The sequence below is a fragment of the Nilaparvata lugens genome, chromosome 3 (genome assembly GCF_014356525.2).
Source record: "Nilaparvata lugens isolate BPH chromosome 3, ASM1435652v1, whole genome shotgun sequence".
Lineage (NCBI taxonomy): Eukaryota > Metazoa > Arthropoda > Insecta > Hemiptera > Delphacidae > Nilaparvata > Nilaparvata lugens.
In genome coordinates this window covers 15,260,494-15,282,096 of record NC_052506.1, presented here as the reverse complement: position 1 = coordinate 15,282,096, position 21,603 = coordinate 15,260,494, and the positions used below count along the sequence as shown (strand labels likewise).

Sequence of the window (21,603 nt, the reverse complement as noted above, 5' to 3'; positions counted from 1 at the left end):
CGCGATTTTCTCGAAAACATCTCCAACGATTTTTATCAAATTCATACCTAGAACAGTTATTGATAAGCTCTATCAACTGTCATAAGTTTGATTTTAGTTTCCCAATTATCAGGCTTCAGATACAATTTAAACAAATAATTTCAAGTGGAAAAGATTGAGCATGAAAATCTCTACAATTAATGTTTAGTAACATTTTCACCTAAAATTAAAATAAGCTCGAAATTCGAGAAAACGTGATTATTCAATTGCAAACTGTTGGCAACTGTTGATTCTATTAAATCATTCACTATGAAGAGATAGCAGACCTCGTGTGTATCCAGCGTCTGTCACCAGCTTGCTCAGATCTTTAAATAGTAGACTTGAGATGCGCGTGAACACTAGCGTCAGGGGATCAATTTTCATTACGGCAAGGAAAGTTGTGTAAGTGCGCCACACCAGATTTTTAATTGTTATTAAACGAAAAACCCAATTAAATGCTGTAAATCACTCCGAAGACTTCTGCTACTGCAAATATTGACAACAGGGTAAACTGCTAGATGGAAATTCAATGAGCGCTGCTATACAAGAATTATTTGTCAGCCCGGGAATCGAACCAAGTACCTCCTGATTGCCGGTCAGGAATACTTATCCTCACACCAAACTGACAATCTCTGGATGATAATTATTCATTGATAATTAGCATATGAACAAATTCAACTTCCAATTTATTTCCACCTGTAGACTGGCTGGCCGCTATGGCTTTGTTTAAAATGAGCGCTGCTATCCGGAGATTGTCAGTTTGGTGTGAGGGTAAGCATTCCTGACCGGCAATTAGGAGGTACTTGGTTCGTTTCCAGGGTGGACAAATATTTTTTGTAGAGTAGAGCTCATCGGATTTCCATCTAGCTGTTTACCATGTTGTCAATATTTGCAGAAGCAGAAGTCTTCGGGGTGATTTACAGCATTTAATTGGGATTTTCGTTTAAATATAATTATCATTAATTAGCATTCGAACAAATGCAACTCCCAATTTATTTCCATCTGTACAACAATCTTTGTACTAGACAAAATAATTTTGTGAAGCTTTGTGCTTTATATTACTCACCGTACAACGAACTGTAGCACGATAAGCCAGCCAAGTATGAACATCATTGCTCGTCAAGCTGAAGATACAGTACTGTGTAGTATAGTAAGTACTTTATAGTAGTCCGTGTTATGACTTGATTATTTATCTAATAATGTGCCACACAATCATTTTGAAGTCGGGTATCTTCAATATACGTGATGTCTATTAAAAATAGGGGTTTATAAGTGACAAAGTTGAAGTTGGATTGAAAAGTTACTTTGGAAGGAATAACTTCCTCAGAGAAAGCCATGGGAATGATGGCCGGAAAGATAGCCGAGTTGACTAAGGCGTGCACCCTTCAGTCTGCTAGTGCTACCTGGTCGCGGGTTCGAATCCCACCTAATTCCATCCATTAGGCATGGACGTTTGATCATCTCATAACTCACCCTCGCACTTCCCATTACCCACGCACAAGCAAAAAGCTCATGTGGGCATTGTCTGCAAAAATATGTGCTTAGTTCAAATTGTAAAGATAGTGTGAATTGAGTATGGTGAAACGCGAGCTCTGTATTAACTCTCCTATAGAACTGAGTTACGCAAAAATACCACTTGTATTGTTGTATTATTTCTCCTTCATCTTATTGAATTCGAATGGGTCCCCTTCTGAATAGCTTAACAGGGCTTAGAAGAAAACAAAAGATGTGGATTGATCTGACTAGCCTCAAATATACTTGAAGCTTTGTATTAATAGTCAAGTTGCTTTGAAGCTTACTGATATCATTGAACTCGTAAATGCTATAATATTGTCATTCAATAATCGAAAGTATTTTTGAAATTTTGTTTTACAGTTTTGGATGTATGTAACCTGGCTAGAGAAAATAGCTCCAGCCGTTGATTTCTTGGAGTCACTTCTTTTCTTCAGCTGCTCTCTTCTGCTGTGGCATTTCTTCCTAAAGTCGTGGAGGGGTGATCCAGGCATTGTGGCTAACACTCAAGATCAAAAGTTCAGAGTAAGTCAGTCTTCAAGTATTTCAAAAATGTATTGATTCAATGCTACTCAGTGATCATTTTCCTTCCGAAGTACACAATTTAACTTTAAACGTGAAGCCGCATCTTAAGATTTTCAATACCCATCAAAAAGCATATTGGTTCAATATTTTATGTGCAAAATATGTGTTCATCAACACCTACTATAATATTCTTGCTTGATATCATTAGGGGCTGTTTCCGAGCTAGGGATTTAGCCAAGCTCTAGACTTTAAACACCTGGAGTCAGAAAAAATGCTTTCCAAAACTTTGCTTGGCATAGTCGCAGTCCACGTTTAAATTAAATTTCGAAAAACTAGAAAATTGAACACAAAATAAAATAAAGAGTAAATAGTGTAAAGCTTCAGCCATTTTGAATTATTTATTTCGTCAAGGAAAAACGTTTCCAGTTATAGAAATAAGAAAATAAAGATTATAAAAACTGCGACTACGTGCCATTTCGGAAAGCCAATTTTCTAGCTCCAGCTGTTTAAAGTCTAGAACTTAGCTAAATCACGAGCTCGGAAACTGGCCCTAAGTGTATCTGTATCTAGTTGATGTTTCTCGTGCATAGAATATGATAGCATATCAATATACCTTTACTTCAATATAATTTTACTACATCATGTCTTGTTCTGCTATGAATTCCAATTTCTCATTGAATCAAGTGTATTATTCATATTTGTTTCATTATATTATTATTTGTTAGTTTCTTAATTCACTATAATCACTGTAATAAAACATGATCTTCTGATCAGCAAAAGGTGTATCTCGGGTAGTTCCGCATAATTTGTTTAGGCCAAAAGTGTACAGACTTACTTTTGAAAGTTTGTAAAGTTTATTATTTTTCTTTGTTATTAAGTTGATTCGATTTTGTAATTTTGTATCAGTGTTGTTATTTTTGCAGACAATAATAGAATTGGCCGAACGAGGAGGTTTCGAGCCTCAGTGGTTCTGCAGTTCCTGTCTTGTGCGCCGACCAATCAGGTCGAAGCATTGCTCAGTTTGCAATCACTGTGTGGCCAAGTTCGATCACCACTGTCCGTGGGTCGGTAATTGCATAGGTCAGTACTCTCATAAGCTTTAATTTTGAGTTAAATATGGTTTCATTTTTTATACTACAGAGCTCATGGTTTAAAACGAAAGGTTTTCAAACATATTGAAAAATATGATAAGTTTCAAAAGATATACAGCTTTGAATATAAAAATTGGCCATTTTCTGTATATTGAAATACCGGTTGAAGTTCTCTCAGAAATTAATTTTCCATTTTTCGGCCGAATTTGACTTATGATGCATGATTTTGAACCGCCTAGACGAGCTGAGAAGAATGAAGGGTAGTACGATGAGATCTGAGCATTGTGTCAAGAGTTATGTGTTTGAAATGTTTATCCTTGAGGTGTCCTTATGCGCGCCTCTCCACTACGAAAAGCTGAAATGAAGTGCATCTAACGGGTGATTCTCATAGAACATAATCTCATGAACTTATATCATTGTGCGAAATATCAATGTGAGGACAAAGTAGTTGATGATGATGGTTGAAGCTGAAAATTAGGTGTTTTTCACAATACAAGGAGCATTTTTGTCAGGTGTACCTGGATATTTATATGAGATAGAGCGCTCTACCTCAGATTGTAAAGCACAAAAATACGCCCAGAGGGATTTTGAATTATACATCTAAATGGTAACAATCGGAAGATATTGTTGATTTAAAAACTAAAATTGATCAAAATTGATTTATTTCTTTAAATTTCACTTATTTTTGAAAAATCAGAACTCAGTACTCATCAAAGATAGAAAGTTCATAATGATATTATTTTATTCAGAAATTTTCAATCTAGAAAAAAAGGCTAGAGCAGATTTTTTAATCCGATTACTGGATTTGGCGGATATAGCTGAAAACTGAAGAATGAACCGAAAATACAAGGTTTTTTGGGCCACTCTTTATCTAGCACTGGGAAATTTTGCATGAAGAAATTGGTTCTGGACTTCTCTCATGTATCCAAATAATATAGAAAAAAATCAGAACTACATTATATATTGCAAGCAGCAATGTATAAGTATAATTATAGTGACTGGACTTCAATGATTATAAAACTAGTTGAATCAACGCAATTGATATAAAGAGCTACTTTGTAGATGAAAATTAATTATCCTATTTTTTTAATAATCATATTTTTATTCCAGGAGCTAGAAATCATAAGTACTTCATGGGCTACCTTATGATGCTTCTCACAATGTGCTTGTTCCTATTATGGGGTTGTTTCCAATACTATCCCTACATTTGTTCATTGGAGTCTGAAGAATTTGACTTTTGGGCCAGTAAGTAATTTTTCTACATATTACTACTTGAATTAACTGTGTAGTAAAAGTGTTTTTGTATTTGCTCTGTGCAGAAACATGTGGTTCGAATTCCAATAAATGTTGAAATACTATGAAATTTGCACCATTTAGAATAAGGTACTCCAGTACCAGCATTACAGACCTCCGCCTAGATAGCCCTGGTTCAAATTCCATCAATGTGAAAGTTTTCACTGATTATTTACTATTATAGTATTCTTTTATTGAACTAGTGTAACGAGTTCTTAGGTTGTCTCGAGGTCTTTTGCTAAAAATTGAGGGGAAAAATAGCTAAAGATTTTTCTATCAGGAATCAAATCTTGATTCATGAAATGGTTAATTATGTATCAAGCAAATATATCAATTATTAGACTATTATGCCCGGTTGCAGAGTCGTTACGTAAAATCAAAGCTATATGAGACATATTTTAAAATCACTTACATAAATGGTTGGTCGTTGCACAGTGGTTTGCCGAAGACCATTTAACTATAACTCGGATTAGCATCACACATAAGTCACAGTGCAGCTCTATTCACTTTTTTCCGTACATGCTTCTATCCAACCAATGTCTTGGCATCGGGCAAAGTTTCAATCGACATCACTGTGAACAGACCTAAAAGACTTCACATAAAATTTATAAACAATATGGCGACTCATGGCTTTCGGCGAGATTTCTCACCATATTTAGCGATTTGGAGGTTATAAACAACTTGAAAAAACATGGGGAGAAAAAATAATTTACTTATATACAGATGGTTTTTCGTAAACAACATTCAATAAAAGCTATCACAACCTCTAAAATGCATTTGGAAGGAGTAGATATTGGATTTAACAGCACGACTTCGGGCCCATAACTTAAATGACCGTTTTTAGCTATTGGAGACATAAATAAGATCTTTCTGACAACTGTGCAACGAAATCATGTGTCCAATTGGGCGTTTTTAGTTTTATGGGAGCTATAGTTTACTTTGACATCTGTTCAACGAAAAGTGAATGTATGGCTTTGTAAATGAGTTAACTGTCTGTTTTTAACTTATGTGACGACTCTGCAACCGGGAATAGTATTCAAATGAATCCTAGAATCTCGAGCTTTGTACAGACTTACAGCTGATAAAAAGCGTAATGTGTGTGTTTGTGATCTCTACACATTGACAGTTCTAGATAAATACAATAGAGATAAAATAAAACTTGATACAATTTTATTTAAAAATTGATACTACTTAAGGTTTAGGAATGACCTTGCTTAGAAGCAATCACAGTTCACAGTGCTGTTGCACACACTCGTTTGTCCAAATAAAAAACTTCAAACAAATTATTATGTTTAGCGTTTAAAGAAACTCAACTACTCTATTGTGATCCACACTATAGTTTGATACTGTGATGCCCGGTTGCAGAGTCGTCACATAAAGTTAAAATCAGGCATTTAACTTATTTATGAAGCCATATCTCAACTTTTCGTTGCACAGATGTCAAAGTAAACTATAGCTCCCATAAAATTGGAAACGCCCAATTATGCCCGGTTGCAGAGTCGATACATAAAGTTAAAATCAGGCATTTTACTTATTTATGAAGCCATAACTCCACTTTTCGTTGCACAGATGTCAAAGTAAACTATAGCTCCCATAAAATTGGAAACGCCCAATCAATCACATAGAGGTTGTGATAGCTTTTTTTGAAAGATGTTTATTAAAAACCATCTGTAATATTTTCGCTAAATATGGTGAGAAATCTCGCCAAAAGCCAAGATTCGTCATATGATTTATCAATTTTATGTGAGGTCTTCTAGGTCTGTTCACAGTAATGTCGATTGAAACTTTCCCCGATGCCAAGACATTGGTTGGTTAGAAGCATGTACGGAAAAAGTGAATAGAGCTGCAGTGTACACTGACTTATGTGTGATGCTAATTCGAGATATAGCTAAATGGGCTTCCGCAAACGACTGTGTAACGACCAAGCATTTATGTCAGTGATTTTAAACTATGTCTCACATAGCTATGTTTGATTTTATGTAAAGACTCTGCAACCGGGCATCAGTATTAGTATAGTTGTTATTGATGAGTAATGCTGTCAGTTTACAGTGAATTACACTTAAACTGTTGTACTGTTTGTTATAAGATGTCTCAAGCTGCGTTTACACCAAAGTTATTAACAAAATGTTCATTTTCCCATCCTTATAGATTCTATTAGATTAAACGGAGCTTGACAAACACATATGCACATCATGTGTATAATAAGTTATGTTCAATCTAATAGAATCTATAAGGACGGAAAAATAAACATTTTGTTGATAACTTTGGTGTAAACTCAGCTTTAGCCTCTCACTAAAAATGTTGTACTATCTGTTGTTTGCTATTATTTGATACCTTAGCAGACAAGTTGAGCACATATTAGAGAAAGAATGTACTTTAGGACCGATATTCGCAAATGTGTCTGTTTAGGTTTCCTTGCTGATGTTGTTCAACTGTTGGCATTTTTGTATGAAGTAATCAGTGAATTTTGTTGACAGGGTTATGGGGCTATGCACAATGTGACGCGTGGGTGGCTTGGGTCGGTCTAAACGCTTTTCTGCACAGCATTTGGGTGGCCACGCTATTTTGTTGTCAACTCTACCAGGTAACATCAAACAAAATTTATACTCGCATGCTTATCATTTTAAAATCGGGGCGATGTACTTATCTATCAGAACACGGTTGTGACAAAATAAGTGAGTTTAAATGTGACTTCAATTAAGAACCTTTTGATGAAATATAGAATAGGAAAAGGAGAAAACTAACCTGTTCAAAAATGTTATATTATGAAATTCAACTGTGATTGAGTGTTGGTTGAAGACGTCTTCCTCTTATCTGATTGGTTCTTGTGAAATTCAACCACGTCATTTAATCACGGTTAAACTTTGATGGAATTTTGTATAATCGTGAGACATACTTTGTAATTTAATCGATCTCTTCTTGATCACGGATAAAATTAGAATATCGATGTTAGAAATCGTTCTTGTGGCATTTAACCGTCATTTAATCACGGTTAATATTTAATAGTAAACCGGAATAGTGCAACTGGAACTCGCGAGACAGACTTTGAAATGTAATCGATCTCTTGGTGATCACGGGTAGAATTCAGATTAGAAATTGCATGTGTTCAAATTATAATAAAAAATAATTATTTTTCAACGAAAATCGAAAGTCAAATGCTGTAAACGAGTAGAATTAAAATATCGATGATAGAAATAGAAGTAACTTATTTATTTATTGAACGAGTGTTAGCGAAGCTCTCACTTTTGACTTACTAAAGCCAAAAGTCGTTTCTGTCTGTTTGTATGTTCGACAAGAATTTTAAAGAGAATTGATCAATCAGCTTCAAATTTTGAACACAGATTCTTCGAACCTATTTACAGGCCAAATTCGTTGGACAACAAATTGACTCACTTCTTCATCCTTTTTCAGGATATAAAAATAACATTGAAAGTGCATAAGAAAAAAATTGTTTAGATTTATCAATTTTCAGTCAGCTGGAATTATTTGCTTGCTATTTCTGTAATTTTTCCATTCATTTAATAGTCCAGTCAAGGAAATGTTATAAAGGGAAAAGTTTGGAAGACAATTTTTGACCCCGCAGTTCTGTTTAGGGTAGTAAGGAGGTAAACATATCGAAAGTCCCCATAATAAAACAGCCTTTAAACAGGCTGTGATGACTATATAGGAATAACCTTTCGTATTGTGTATAGTAATCGTTATAATAAAAAACCTAGTTTAACATTAGTGCCATTATTAATAGATATTTGTATTGTAATATAGCTATACAGGTATTGTAATTGTTGTATAGATATAAGTATTGTTTAATGTATATGCCGCATTCATGTAATAATTAAAATATAACCTTACATTGTATGGTTAAGTGAACATGAGCATCTGAGCATCACTACAGCTGGAGATGTGTTGGTTTCAACACGAAACTGCAGTCCTATAATAGGCCGGTTGCTGACGAACCACTATCGCATGTGGGATGTGGGATCGACATACCACAGAACGACTAGAGTCTAGAACTATACGCAGAGAGTATTTCACACTACATTCGAGAAAACGCGCATTAGTCAACAGTTTTTCAGATGTTTGTATCATACTCAAGTGTTTTTATCAAATTCGAGGGAACACTATCACAGCGACTGCGATTCTGGTACAGAAGCTAGGTGAAGCGTAGTGCTCAAACCAGTGGTATCACAATCGCAAGGAAAATAATCGCTACCACAGCGCGCAATGTCATGTGGAAGTATCAGTGCCACTGTCATGCCTGCCAATGCATTCCGTTTGTGGTACCACAGAAGGAAAATGATCGCTCCTACATCCCACATGCGATTTGGTTCGTCTGCAACCTGTGGTTCGTCTGTTCATTAAGTGGTTCGTCTGCAACCGGCAATAATATCCAATAAATGTGGATATAAAACTGTGTTTTATACTGTGTCTAATAAAACTGTATTTTTTCAATTATTATATTGTATGTCTTGAATAAAGATATTGATTGATTGTGTTGTCCGATTGTGCAGATAAGTATTCTCGGGATGACGACGAACGAACGCATGAACGCCTCCCGTTACCGACACTTTTCACTGCCGTCGCTGGGCGGCGCCTCACGCAGTAGTCCCTTCCACCGCGGCGTCTGCCTCAACCTAGTCGACTTCTTCCAGCTGCGGTGCTTCGGCCTGTTCAGGCCAGACCCCACCGATTGGCTCACGCGCTACCACGTCAAAACGCCTGTCGAACAAGAACCGCTTCTCACCGACAAGGAAAACTACCAGTACGTTTAGAGGTAAGTGCTGTTGGAACATAAGCAAAACGTTGGTGTTATTCATAAATAAGCGAAAATATAAGGAATTATAAGTCACGATTCAGGACTAAGGTGAAGGAATGATTGAAAAATAAAATTTATTGGTATTCTCCCAGGTTGCATAAGATATAGAAATAGACCTGGGGCCTATTTCACAAAGGTACAAGTATTGTTACCAACCATGGTTATGAACAAGTACTTATAGTTACAAGTTTACAAGTACTCACGTTTCACAAAAATTTATGATTACAAGTTTACAATTTCACAAGTCTACAATACTTCAATAGTAAACGTAACCTATTTTCATGATGATTTCCTTTTTTCATCCTTTATAAAGGTTACTTGTACTTTCCAATAATTACTTTGAAAATATTTGAAAGCAATATAATGTTTTTTGTACAGTCTACTTCATTTATTGCTGAATTTGTAACCTACACAGTATATGTACTCTGTATATATATAGTAAATGTACTATATATAATGTATACTATATATACTGTGTATATATACTATAGTACACATAACCTATGAGGTAACACATTAATAACTATTTTGGAAATTTATTAAATTCAATTTCCTGATGGCTATATTTTCAAAATAATGAATTTTTGAGGAATATAGGGCATTTTTGATTATTAGAAATATTTATTGAATATTTAAAATAATTTTAATGATCACTTGTAAATCCTTTACATAGCTTTCCACTTCGGTAGAAATTTCATAGTTACGAACAAGTAATTTCGACAAAAATTGTTGGCTACAATGAAAATCTTTGTGAAACACTTGTTCGTAACAAGCAAATCACTTGTAAACTTGTAGAAATTCATTGTAACTACAAGTTTACAATTCTGCTTTTGTGAAACGCTAGTAATCAGCTGTTCTCCAAAACCATGGTTGGCAACAAGACTTGTAACCTACTTGTACCTTTGTGAAACGGGCCCCTGATAGATCAAAATCAAGTAATTGTTGAGAGCATATTTGATAGATTTAGCATGCTACAGTATAAACAGTATAAAGTGACCGTAAAAAATCAATCTCAAACTGTCACTTTTTCTCCAAAGTTAGTTTTGAGTTTTTGACTTTTTCATGTATGTTTTGGAATAAATAAATGATTGATTGATTGACTAGTTGGATGCCTGTATCACAGAATACATACAGAATGGAAACTCGGCTAGTATCCTGTCACAAAAGTCCGCCATCTTGTAAGAAAGTTCAGCATTGTAATTGTAGATGGGAGGTTCGGATCACTTTACTGATCTGGATCAATCGGTCTCGTTCACTGCCACGAGCCAATCAGAAGACCAATGTTTTAATTTCTAACAAGATGGCGCAATCACGTGACGTGTCTAGTATTCGCGACACGTAAAAAGCATTGGTTGGATACGCGTTTGATTGATAGTTTCCATTCTGTATGTATTCTGTGCCTGTATAGTATCACGAAGGAATGCTTGCTATAGTCCGAGAGATATTACTTTTAACATGAAGAGTGGAAACCAATTTCTCCTTCCACAGTTTTTAGCATGGATAGATAAATTTTATTTTACAATTGTTACTAGGCTTGTCGCCTATGGTAACATGGTTACAATAATAATTACAGTTTTACAAATCATCTTAAATGATAACACGGCTACATAACATGATTTTATTACATTCTCATAATAATAATACTACATGATCATATAATTATTCATAATAATATAGTGAAATAAAAAAGGATAAATTATCTAATAAAACTATACAATCAACGAAAATAAGATGCCATTAGGTATTATGATTTACAGGTATCAGTAGGTGTCAATCAAACGATCCAATACTCCAGCAAAACGAGCAAAATAATATTATTGTTACTGTACAACTATTATTGCATGTTTCCAATAAAAAAATATGGACAGAGTAGTGGAGAGGAGTAAGCAAGCTGCGCACAATTGCATGCTGATACAAAAGTAGGGAGAATGCTGTTAGGTAGTGAGAGTGATTAGTGAAGGAGAAAGCATCGAGCCTCTCTGTCTCGAGAAAGAGCTGTGTAAAAAGTAATATCTCTGGGACTATAGTTAGATCTGATGGATCTGATTCTCATGGGATAACACTGAAGATGGTGACCCGGCGTTGCATTATACATCTTGAATAAAACCGGAATACTTTCCCTTAAAAATGTAATTTTCCCTTGATTTTTCTGTAATCAGCCATTTAGTCTATTACGAGACAGGGTCAGACTTTTCATTCGAAATAATAAGTCTTTATTAAATAAAAAGACTAAGAAATTGTCAAAAACAACATATTTTATTGATAGAAAGACCGTTTTCGGTTGTTACACCATTGTCAATCACTGATAAATTTTTTCAGGAGTTTATCTGTGATTGACAATGGTGTAACAACCGAAACCGGTCTTTCTATCAACCAAATCTGTGTTTTTGACAATTTCTTAGTATTTTATTTAATATGAATAATTACCACAATATCAACTTCTCAACTACACAAAAAGTAATCAGTCTTCATGCGAGTTTGACTAAAAACATTTCTATATTTCAGTTTCACATAGATTATAATCTTTCGTAATGTTTGTTGTTGTTTCTTTGCAGGAAACCAATGGAATCAAGTTCCATGACATTAACACTATAGTACACTACTGTACCAAAGGTTTTTAGCGATTTGAAGGATTTTACGGTATGTCGGTTATGCACAATGCTTTTGTAATTATATTATGATGGATACTGTACAATTATGTAAATATTTGTTATAAATTAATTGAATAATTTAATGTTAGGTAATATTATATAGGTACTGTTAGAATCGCTAGGCACTTTGAATTATTGTAAATGCACTGTAATTTCTTTTTACTAAATAATGCTTCTACAGAAACTTAGAAACATAATCAAGCGTGTAAATTCACGCCAAATATATCTCACCTCTATCTTGAGGTATCCAAGATGCAACTAATTATATATTCAATATAAGTTATAAAAATAAAGTGATTTCTAGCGTATGACTGGAATAATTCACTATTCAAGTTGACAGAACTAGTTACTACTTTAAATGATCTGAATCATTCTGATTCAAAATTAGCTTATTCAAAATTTTTAAAAATTGTCCTACATGTTTCAAATATGCATTTTAATTCAAAGATTCAATACTAGTATTTCAATAATAAGACGCGTCATGATATATTTTACTTAGTATCAAAAGATTCTGGTTTATTAAAAACCATCTGTAATATTTTCGCTAAATATGGTGAGAAATCTCGCCAAAAGCCAAGATTCGTCATATGATTTATCAATTTTATGTGAGGTCTTCTAGGTCTGTTCACAGTAATGTCGATTGAAACTTTCCCCGATGCCAAGACATTGGTTGGTTAGAAGCATGTACGGAAAAAGTGAATAGAGCTGCAGTGTACACTGACTTATATGAAATGCTTCAAATGTCAGAAAATAGGGCATTATGCCAATGAGTGTAGAAATAAACAAGCAACACTAGTTGAATTTGATAAGAGAGGAAACTGTAATGCTAATGCGAATAGAGGTATATCAACTCCATTGATTCGAAGTATGAATCGAGAAGTAAAGATAAATTACTCGAAGCTAGGAAGACAGAGAGGAAAAATAAAGTTGATAAAAATTGTAAAAGAAGGTCGCAGAAATCTTTGAAGAAGATAAAAACTAAAGCTTTAACGAATAAAATCATTCCTTTTGTAGTTTGTGAAGTGGGAAACAATAGCGTGCATGCAACCGCTTTGATAGACTCCGGTGCAAGTAGGAGTATCATTTCAAAAAAGGTTTTCAATGAGTTATTGATTGCTAATCCTAAATTACGAGTTGAGGAAGATCATCTAAATTGTATCACAGCTAATAACGAATCATTGAATTTGAAGGAAGCAGCGTTCATAAAAATTAAAGTAGAAAACTTCAGTTGGAAATTTCGATTTCATATTAGTGAAAATCTTTCAGCTCCAGTTATACTCGGTTGTGATTTTATACATCACACACAGTTAGTAATCGATTTATTCAACAAGAGGTATTATTTCAATTTTAGACCACGATTCAAATTTTCCTTTGAAAGTAAAATAAATCCCGATTTTATTGAAGATACAAAATGCAATTAGTTCAGACATGAACGAAAATAATTTGAATGCTGAGCAACAGAGAAAATTGCAAAGAGTACTAGACAACTTTGATGATGTGCTCACTGATAAATTGGGAAAAACGAATTTAGTTGAATATAAAATTCGCCTTATATCAGAGGAACCGGTAAGAAAAGCTCCCCTATCAATTAAACCCTATGAAAATGGAAATCATGAATGAGAAAATCAAGAAGATGCTCGAAGAGGGAATAATTGAGAAGTCGACTTCATGTTATTCTAGCCCAGCGTTTTTAGTATCAAAAAAGGGAGGAGGTGAACGTGTAGTCGTTGATTATCGTGCACTAAATGAGAAGATATCATTAGATTCTACTCCTTTGCCCAATCTGGATAACATATTCCACTGGTTCCATAATGCCGAGTATTTTTCGGTGTTAGATTTAAATCAAGCATATTATCAGATGCCATTATCTGAGGAAAGTAAACATTTAACAACTTTCTGTACCCAGAGGAGTACCTATCAGTATACTAGAGTTCCGTTCGGTATAAGTATAGGTGCACAAGCCTTGACTTCCGTACTAGATACACTCTTTGCGGATATAAAATTCAAATTTGTTTTAAATTATCTTGATGATATAGTGATTTATTCAAAGGATTTTGAATCTCATTTAGTACACATTAAAGTTGTGTTATCAAAATTAAGAGAAGCCGGATTTACTGTGAAACCAGAAAAGACCAATTTTGCGAAGAAACAAATTTCATTTTTAGGAAATCTAGTTGATTAAACGGAGCTTGACAAAACATATGCACATCATGTGTATAATAAGTTATGTTCAATCTAATAGAATCTATAAGGACGGAAAAATAAACATTTTGTTGATAACTTTGGTGTAAACTCAGCTTTAGCCTCTCACTAAAAATGTTGTACTATCTGTTGTTTGCTATTATTTGATACCTTAGCAGACAAGTTGAGCACATATTAGAGAAAGAATGTACTTTAGGACCGATATTCGCAAATGTGTCTGTTTAGGTTCCTTGCTGATGTTGTTCAACTGTTGGCATTTTTGTATGAAGTAATCTGTGAATTTTGTTGACAGGGTTATGGGGCTATGCACAATGTGACGCGTGGGTGGCTTGGGTCGGTCTAAACGCTTTTCTGCACAGCATTTGGGTGGCCACGCTATTTTGTTGTCAACTCTACCAGGTAACATCAAACAAAATATACTCGCATGCTTATCATTTTAAAATCGGGGCGATGTACTTATTTACTATCAGAACACGGTTGTGACAAAATAAGTGAGTTTAAATGTGACTTCAATTAAGAACCTTTTGATGAAATATAGAATAGGAAAAGGAGAAAACTAATCTGTTCAAAAATGTTATATTATGAAATTCAACTGTGATTGAGTGTTGGTTGAAGACGTCTTCCTCTTATCTGATTGGTTCTTGTGAAATTCAACCACGTAATTTAATCACGGTTAAACTTTGATGGAATTTTGTATAATCGTGAGACATACTTTGTAATTTAATCGATCTCTTCTTGATCACGGATAAAATTAGAATATCGATGTTAGAAATCGTTCTTGTGGCATTTAACCGTCATTTAATCACGGTTAATATTTAATAGTAAACCGGAATAGTGCAACTGGAACTCGCGAGACAGACTTTGAAATGTAATCGATCTCTTGGTGATCACGGGTAGAATTCAGATTAGAAATTGCATGTGTTCAAATTATAATAAAAAATAATTATTTTTCAACGAAAATCGAAAGTCAAATGCTGTAAACGAGTAGAATTAAAATATCGATGATAGAAATAGAAGTAACTTATTTATTTATTGAACGAGTGTTAGCGAAGCTCTCACTTTTGACTTACTAAAGCCAAAAGTCGTTTCTGTCTGTTTGTATGTTCGACAAGAATTTTAAAGAGAATTGATCAATCAGCTTCAAATTTTGAACACAGATTCTTCGAACCTATTTACAGGCCAAATTCGTTGGACAACAAATTGACTCACTTCTTCATCCTTTTTCAGGATATAAAAATAACATTGAAAGTGCATAAGAAAAAAATTGTTTAGATTTATCAATTTTCAGTCAGCTGGAATTATTTGCTTGCTATTTCTGTAATTTTTCCATTCATTTAATAGTCCAGTCAAGGAAATGTTATAAAGGGAAAAGTTTGGAAGACAATTTTTGACCCCGCAGTTCTGTTTAGGGTAGTAAGGAGGTAAACATATCGAAAGTCCCCATAATAAAACAGCCTTTAAACAGGCTGTGATGACTATATAGGAATAACCTTTCGTATTGTGTATAGTAATCGTTATAATAAAAAACCTAGTTTAACATTAGTGCCATTATTAATAGATATTTGTATTGTAATATAGCTATACAGGTATTGTAATTGTTGTATAGATATAAGTATTGTTTAATGTATATGCCGCATTCATGTAATAATTAAAATATAACCTTACATTGTATGGTTAAGTGAACATGAGCATCTGAGCATCACTACAGCTGGAGATGTGTTGGTTTCAACACGAAACTGCAGTCCTATAATAGGCCGGTTGCTGACGAACCACTATCGCATGTGGGATGTGGGATCGACATACCACAGAACGACTAGAGTCTAGAACTATACGCAGAGAGTATTTCACACTACATTCGAGAAAACGCGCATTAGTCAACAGTTTTTCAGATGTTTGTATCATACTCAAGTGTTTTTATCAAATTCGAGGGAACACTATCACAGCGACTGCGATTCTGGTACAGAAGCTAGGTGAAGCGTAGTGCTCAAACCAGTGGTATCACAATCGCAAGGAAAATAATCGCTACCACAGCGCGCAATGTCATGTGGAAGTATCAGTGCCACTGTCATGCCTGCCAATGCATTCCGTTTGTGGTACCACAGAAGGAAAATGATCGCTCCTACATCCCACATGCGATTTGGTTCGTCTGCAACCTGTGGTTCGTCTGTTCATTAAGTGGTTCGTCTGCAACCGGCAATAATATCCAATAAATGTGGATATAAAACTGTGTTTTATACTGTGTCTAATAAAACTGTATTTTTTCAATTATTATATTGTATGTCTTGAATAAAGATATTGATTGATTGTGTTGTCCGATTGTGCAGATAAGTATTCTCGGGATGACGACGAACGAACGCATGAACGCCTCCCGTTACCGACACTTTTCACTGCCGTCGCTGGGCGGCGCCTCACGCAGTAGTCCCTTCCACCGCGGCGTCTGCCTCAACCTAGTCGACTTCTTCCAGCTGCGGTGCTTCGGCCTGTTCAGGCCAGACCCCACCGATTGGCTCACGCGCTACCACGTCAAAACGCCTGTCGAACAAGAACCGCTTCTCACCGACAAGGAAAACTACCAGTACGTTTAGAGGTAAGTGCTGTTGGAACATAAGCAAAACGTTGGTGTTATTCATAAATAAGCGAAAATATAAGGAATTATAAGTCACGATTCAGGACTAAGGTGAAGGAATGATTGAAAAATAAAATTTATTGGTATTCTCCCAGGTTGCATAAGATATAGAAATAGACCTGGGGCCTATTTCACAAAGGTACAAGTATTGTTACCAACCATGGTTATGAACAAGTACTTATAGTTACAAGTTTACAAGTACTCACGTTTCACAAAAATTTATGATTACAAGTTTACAATTTCACAAGTCTACAATACTTCAATAGTAAACGTAACCTATTTTCATGATGATTTCCTTTTTTCATCCTTTATAAAGGTTACTTGTACTTTCCAATAATTACTTTGAAAATATTTGAAAGCAATATAATGTTTTTTGTACAGTCTACTTCATTTATTGCTGAATTTGTAACCTACACAGTATATGTACTCTGTATATATATAGTAAATGTACTATATATAATGTATACTATATATACTGTGTATATATACTATAGTACACATAACCTATGAGGTAACACATTAATAACTATTTTGGAAATTTATTAAATTCAATTTCCTGATGGCTATATTTTCAAAATAATGAATTTTTGAGGAATATAGGGCATTTTTGATTATTAGAAATATTTATTGAATATTTAAAATAATTTTAATGATCACTTGTAAATCCTTTACATAGCTTTCCACTTCGGTAGAAATTTCATAGTTACGAACAAGTAATTTCGACAAAAATTGTTGGCTACAATGAAAATCTTTGTGAAACACTTGTTCGTAACAAGCAAATCACTTGTAAACTTGTAGAAATTCATTGTAACTACAAGTTTACAATTCTGCTTTTGTGAAACGCTAGTAATCAGCTGTTCTCCAAAACCATGGTTGGCAACAAGACTTGTAACCTACTTGTACCTTTGTGAAACGGGCCCCTGATAGATCAAAATTCAAGTAATTGTTGAGAGCATATTTGATAGATTTAGCATGCTACAGTATAAACAGTATAAAGTGACCGTAAAAAATCAATCTCAAACTGTCACTTTTTCTCCAAAGTTAGTTTTGAGTTTTGACTTTTTCATGTATGTTTTGGAATAAATAAATGATTGATTGATTGACTAGTTGGATGCCTGTATCACAGAATACATACAGAATGGAAACTCGGCTAGTATCCTGTCACAAAAGTCCGCCATCTTGTAAGAAAGTTCAGCATTGTAATTGTAGATGGGAGGTTCGGATCACTTTACTGATCTGGATCAATCGGTCTCGTTCACTGCCACGAGCCAATCAGAAGACCAATGTTTTAATTTCTAACAAGATGGCGCAATCACGTGACGTGTCTAGTATTCGCGACACGTAAAAAGCATTGGTTGGATACGCGTTTGATTGATAGTTTCCATTCTGTATGTATTCTGTGCCTGTATAGTATCACGAAGGAATGCTTGTTATAGTCCGAGAGATATTACTTTTAACATGAAGAATGGAAACCAATTTCTCCTTCCACAGTTTTTAGCATGGATAGATAGATTTTATTTTACAAAATTGTTACTAGGCTTGTCGCCTACGGTAACATGGTTACAATAATAATTACAGTTTTACAAATCATCTTAAATGATAACACTGCTACATAACATGATTTTATTACATTCTCATAATAATAATAATAATAATAATACATGATCACATAATTATTCATAATAATATAGTGAAATAAAAAAGGATAAATTATCTAATAAAACTAAACAATCAACGAAAATAAGATGCCATTAGGTATTATGATTTACAGGTATGAGTAGGTGTCAATCAAACGCTCCAAGACTCCAGCAAAACGAGCAAAATAATATTATTGTTACTGTACAACTATTATTCCATGTTTCCAATAAAAAAGTATGGACAGAGTAGTGGAGAGGAGTAAGCAAGCTGCGCACAATTGCATGCTGATACGAAAAGTAGGGAGAATGCTGTTAGGTAGTGAGAGTGATTAGTGAAGGAGAAAGCATCGAGCCTCTCTGTCTCGAGAAAGAGCTGTGTAAAAAGTAATATCTCTGGGACTATAGTTAGATCTGATGGATCTGATTCTCATGGGATAACACTGAAGATGGTGACCCGGCGTTGCATTATACATCTTGAATAAAACCGGAATACTTTCCCTTTAAAAATGTAATTTTCCCTTGATTTTTCTGTAATCAGCCATTTAGTCTATTACGAGACAGGGTCAGACTTTTCATTCGAAATAATAAGTCTTTATTAAATAAAAAGACTAAGAAATTGTCAAAAACAACATATTTTATTGATAGTTAGAAAGACCGGTTTCGGTTGTTACACCATTGTCAATCTCTGATAGATTTTTTCAGGAGTTTATCTGTGATTGACAATGGTGTAACAACCGAAACCGGTCTTTCTATCAACCAAATCTGTGTTTTTTGACAATTTCTTAGTATTTTTATTTAATATGAATAATTACCACAATATCAACTTCTCAACTACACAAAAAGTAATCAGTCTTCATGCGAGTTTTACTAAAAACATTTCTATGTTTTAGTTTCACATAGATTATAATCTTTCTAATGTTTGCTGTTGTTTCTTTGCAGGAAACCAATGGAATCAAGTTCCATGACATTAACACTATAGTACACTACTGTACCAAAGGTTTTTAGCGATTTGAAGGATTTTACGGTATGTCGGTTATGCACAATGCTTTTGTAATTATATTATGATGGATACTGTACAATTATGTAAATATTTGTTATAAATTAATTGAATAATTTAATGTTAGGTAATATTATATAGGTACTGTTAGAATCGCTAGGCACTTTGAATTATTGTAAATGCACTGTAATTTCTTTTTTACTAAATAATGCTTCTACAGAAACTTAGAAACATAATCAAGCGTGTAAATTAACGCCAAATATATCTCACCTCTATCTTGAGGTATCCAAGATGCAACTAATTATATATTCAATATAAGTTATAAAGATAAGTGATTTCTAGCGTATGACTGGAATAATTCACTATTCAAGTTGACAGAACTAGTTACTACTTTAAATGATCTGAATCATTCTGATTCAAAATTAGCTTATTCAAAATTTTTAAAAATTGTCCTACATGTTTCAAATATGCATTTTAATTCAAAGATTCAATACTAGTATTTCAATAATAAGACGCGTCATGATATATTTTACTTAGTATCAAAAGATTCTGGTTTATGAAAAATCGTTTCATTTGTCGTTAATTTATGGTTTATGATAGTCCAAATTCTTCTTTTTTTTGAAGTAAAATTCTAGGAAACACAAATGGTGACTGCTTTTTAAAACTTAGTTTTAATTTGGTTTAATTCTTTGGTCAGGTGCATGCTTGGTAAGGGTACGTTTATGTCGGAGCTGCGATTAGTGATAAAAGCTGCGATTCTAGCAACGCCTAGATAATACCAATGTGCTTTCTAATAGGCCTGTTTATGTCGGAGCTGCGATGAAAATCGATCTTGGGTCCTGACCATCGATAAGAGCATCGATAATGGCTCGGTCCATTTTCGAAGCTAGTATCGAGTTGTAGAATACAAAGTACAAACATAGACCAATATTTTTTCATGATTTGGGTTGATTTATATGTGGAGTTTCGTAAGCAAGTGACATTTTCTTTACTTTATTACACTATTTCTTATTCAATTACAAAATTCTATCTTATTGTCAATGATGATAATGAAACATAATATAGACCTTGATGTATGCATTTCAAGAATAAATTCAATTGTTTCTATTTTATCAAAGAATATAACTTTCTTGTATCCTAATGTTAGCATTAATCGCTCCTCTGCCATGATAGGACTTATGTGATAATTATTCCAGTCCTTTTGGAGATTATTGGAAACTCTCGTCAAAATGTAGTCGAAAGTTTCTATTTCCATTCTCATATAGTAAAAACATTTTTTTGGATGCTGTCTTAAATCTTCATAAAAATGATGATACTCCCCAAATACATTCCTCTCCACATTGATAGGATGTGCATAATATTCACGTTCTCTACAACCTAGTACCTAAGTAATGCTTTACTGTATTCGATGCAAAAATAAAATCTTCATCAGAATCACTCATTATAGCATTTACAAATTGGTTTTTCAATACATGAACTCACGAATCAAGCTTTAAGCACGACTGTCGGCATGAACAGTCGATAGAAGCTGAGCGCTACTCCCTACTAGCATCGCTTCTCTCATCGTTGCTAGAATCGTTTATCACAGCTCCGACATAAACGTACCCTAACACCTTTGAATAGTTTTCTTCTGAAACTGAAAAGCTTTGGTCATATTTCAACCTAGCTTTATTCATATCCTTAAGCTATCACTAGCTCATCGCATTGGTCAGGATTCGTTCCAAATTCACTGCACCGACTTTGATGAAAACAAATTCTAATTAACGCTAATTATAACAACTCAAATTAGTACAAACAATTCGCCATGTTTCCTTTTACAATTCTCTATTCTAGCTACTTGGCTTGTACTGTATTTCGTTCTTCGACAAAATCTCCGGCAAATCCCACTCGTTGCTAACATATTTTAAAAGTGATGAAATATATAGTTCTTGAATCATATTTTGTAGACCTTGGATGGAAATCCCATTTGAGGAATAAATGAAATAAATAGCTGTTTTGTCATTGTCTACTTGTCTACATGTCAACTTGTCTAATTAATAAACAACTCTCTAATCAATTATCAATTAACTTGTATAATTATTAATTGCTCGTTATTCATTTATTGATAAACAGAACACAATCCTTTAAAATGATTGGGGAAGGACTAACAGGCACAGCCCAAAACTGTTTTTTCTCCGAATTTTGATAAATAGTCCAAAAAGTAGGTTATGCACTTGAATTCAGGTCCAATTTTCAGTC

At 34.1% G+C, this 21,603-nt stretch overlaps 2 protein-coding genes across 3 annotated transcripts in view; both read left to right on the top strand.

The window, feature by feature from the left end:
* Positions 1-12,389, top strand: part of LOC111058966 (palmitoyltransferase Hip14) — a 33,356-nt gene extending 20,967 nt beyond the window's left edge. The window contains exons 9-14 of one of the 2 annotated variants that reach the window (XM_039423019.1): positions 1,894-2,055; positions 2,979-3,135; positions 4,257-4,391; positions 6,917-7,023; positions 8,948-9,210; positions 11,808-12,389. In XM_039423019.1, coding sequence (XP_039278953.1) covers positions 1,894-2,055; positions 2,979-3,135; positions 4,257-4,391; positions 6,917-7,023; positions 8,948-9,208 — 822 coding nt within the window. In that variant the 3' untranslated portion in view covers positions 9,209-9,210; positions 11,808-12,389. The remainder of the gene's footprint in view (positions 1-1,893; positions 2,056-2,978; positions 3,136-4,256; positions 4,392-6,916; positions 7,024-8,947; positions 9,211-11,807) is intronic. The other variant, XM_039423020.1, reaches the window with a different exon arrangement.
* A 1,997-nt stretch (positions 12,390-14,386) lies between these two features.
* On the top strand, positions 14,387-20,074 carry LOC120350334 (palmitoyltransferase ZDHHC17-like). Its single transcript, XM_039423021.1, has 3 exons — positions 14,387-14,504; positions 16,430-16,692; positions 19,308-20,074. Exon 2 carries the CDS (start codon positions 16,445-16,447, stop codon positions 16,688-16,690), a length of 246 nt encoding a protein of 81 aa, XP_039278955.1. The 5' UTR covers positions 14,387-14,504; positions 16,430-16,444; the 3' UTR covers positions 16,691-16,692; positions 19,308-20,074.
* Positions 20,075-21,603: the final 1,529 nt, after the last annotated feature.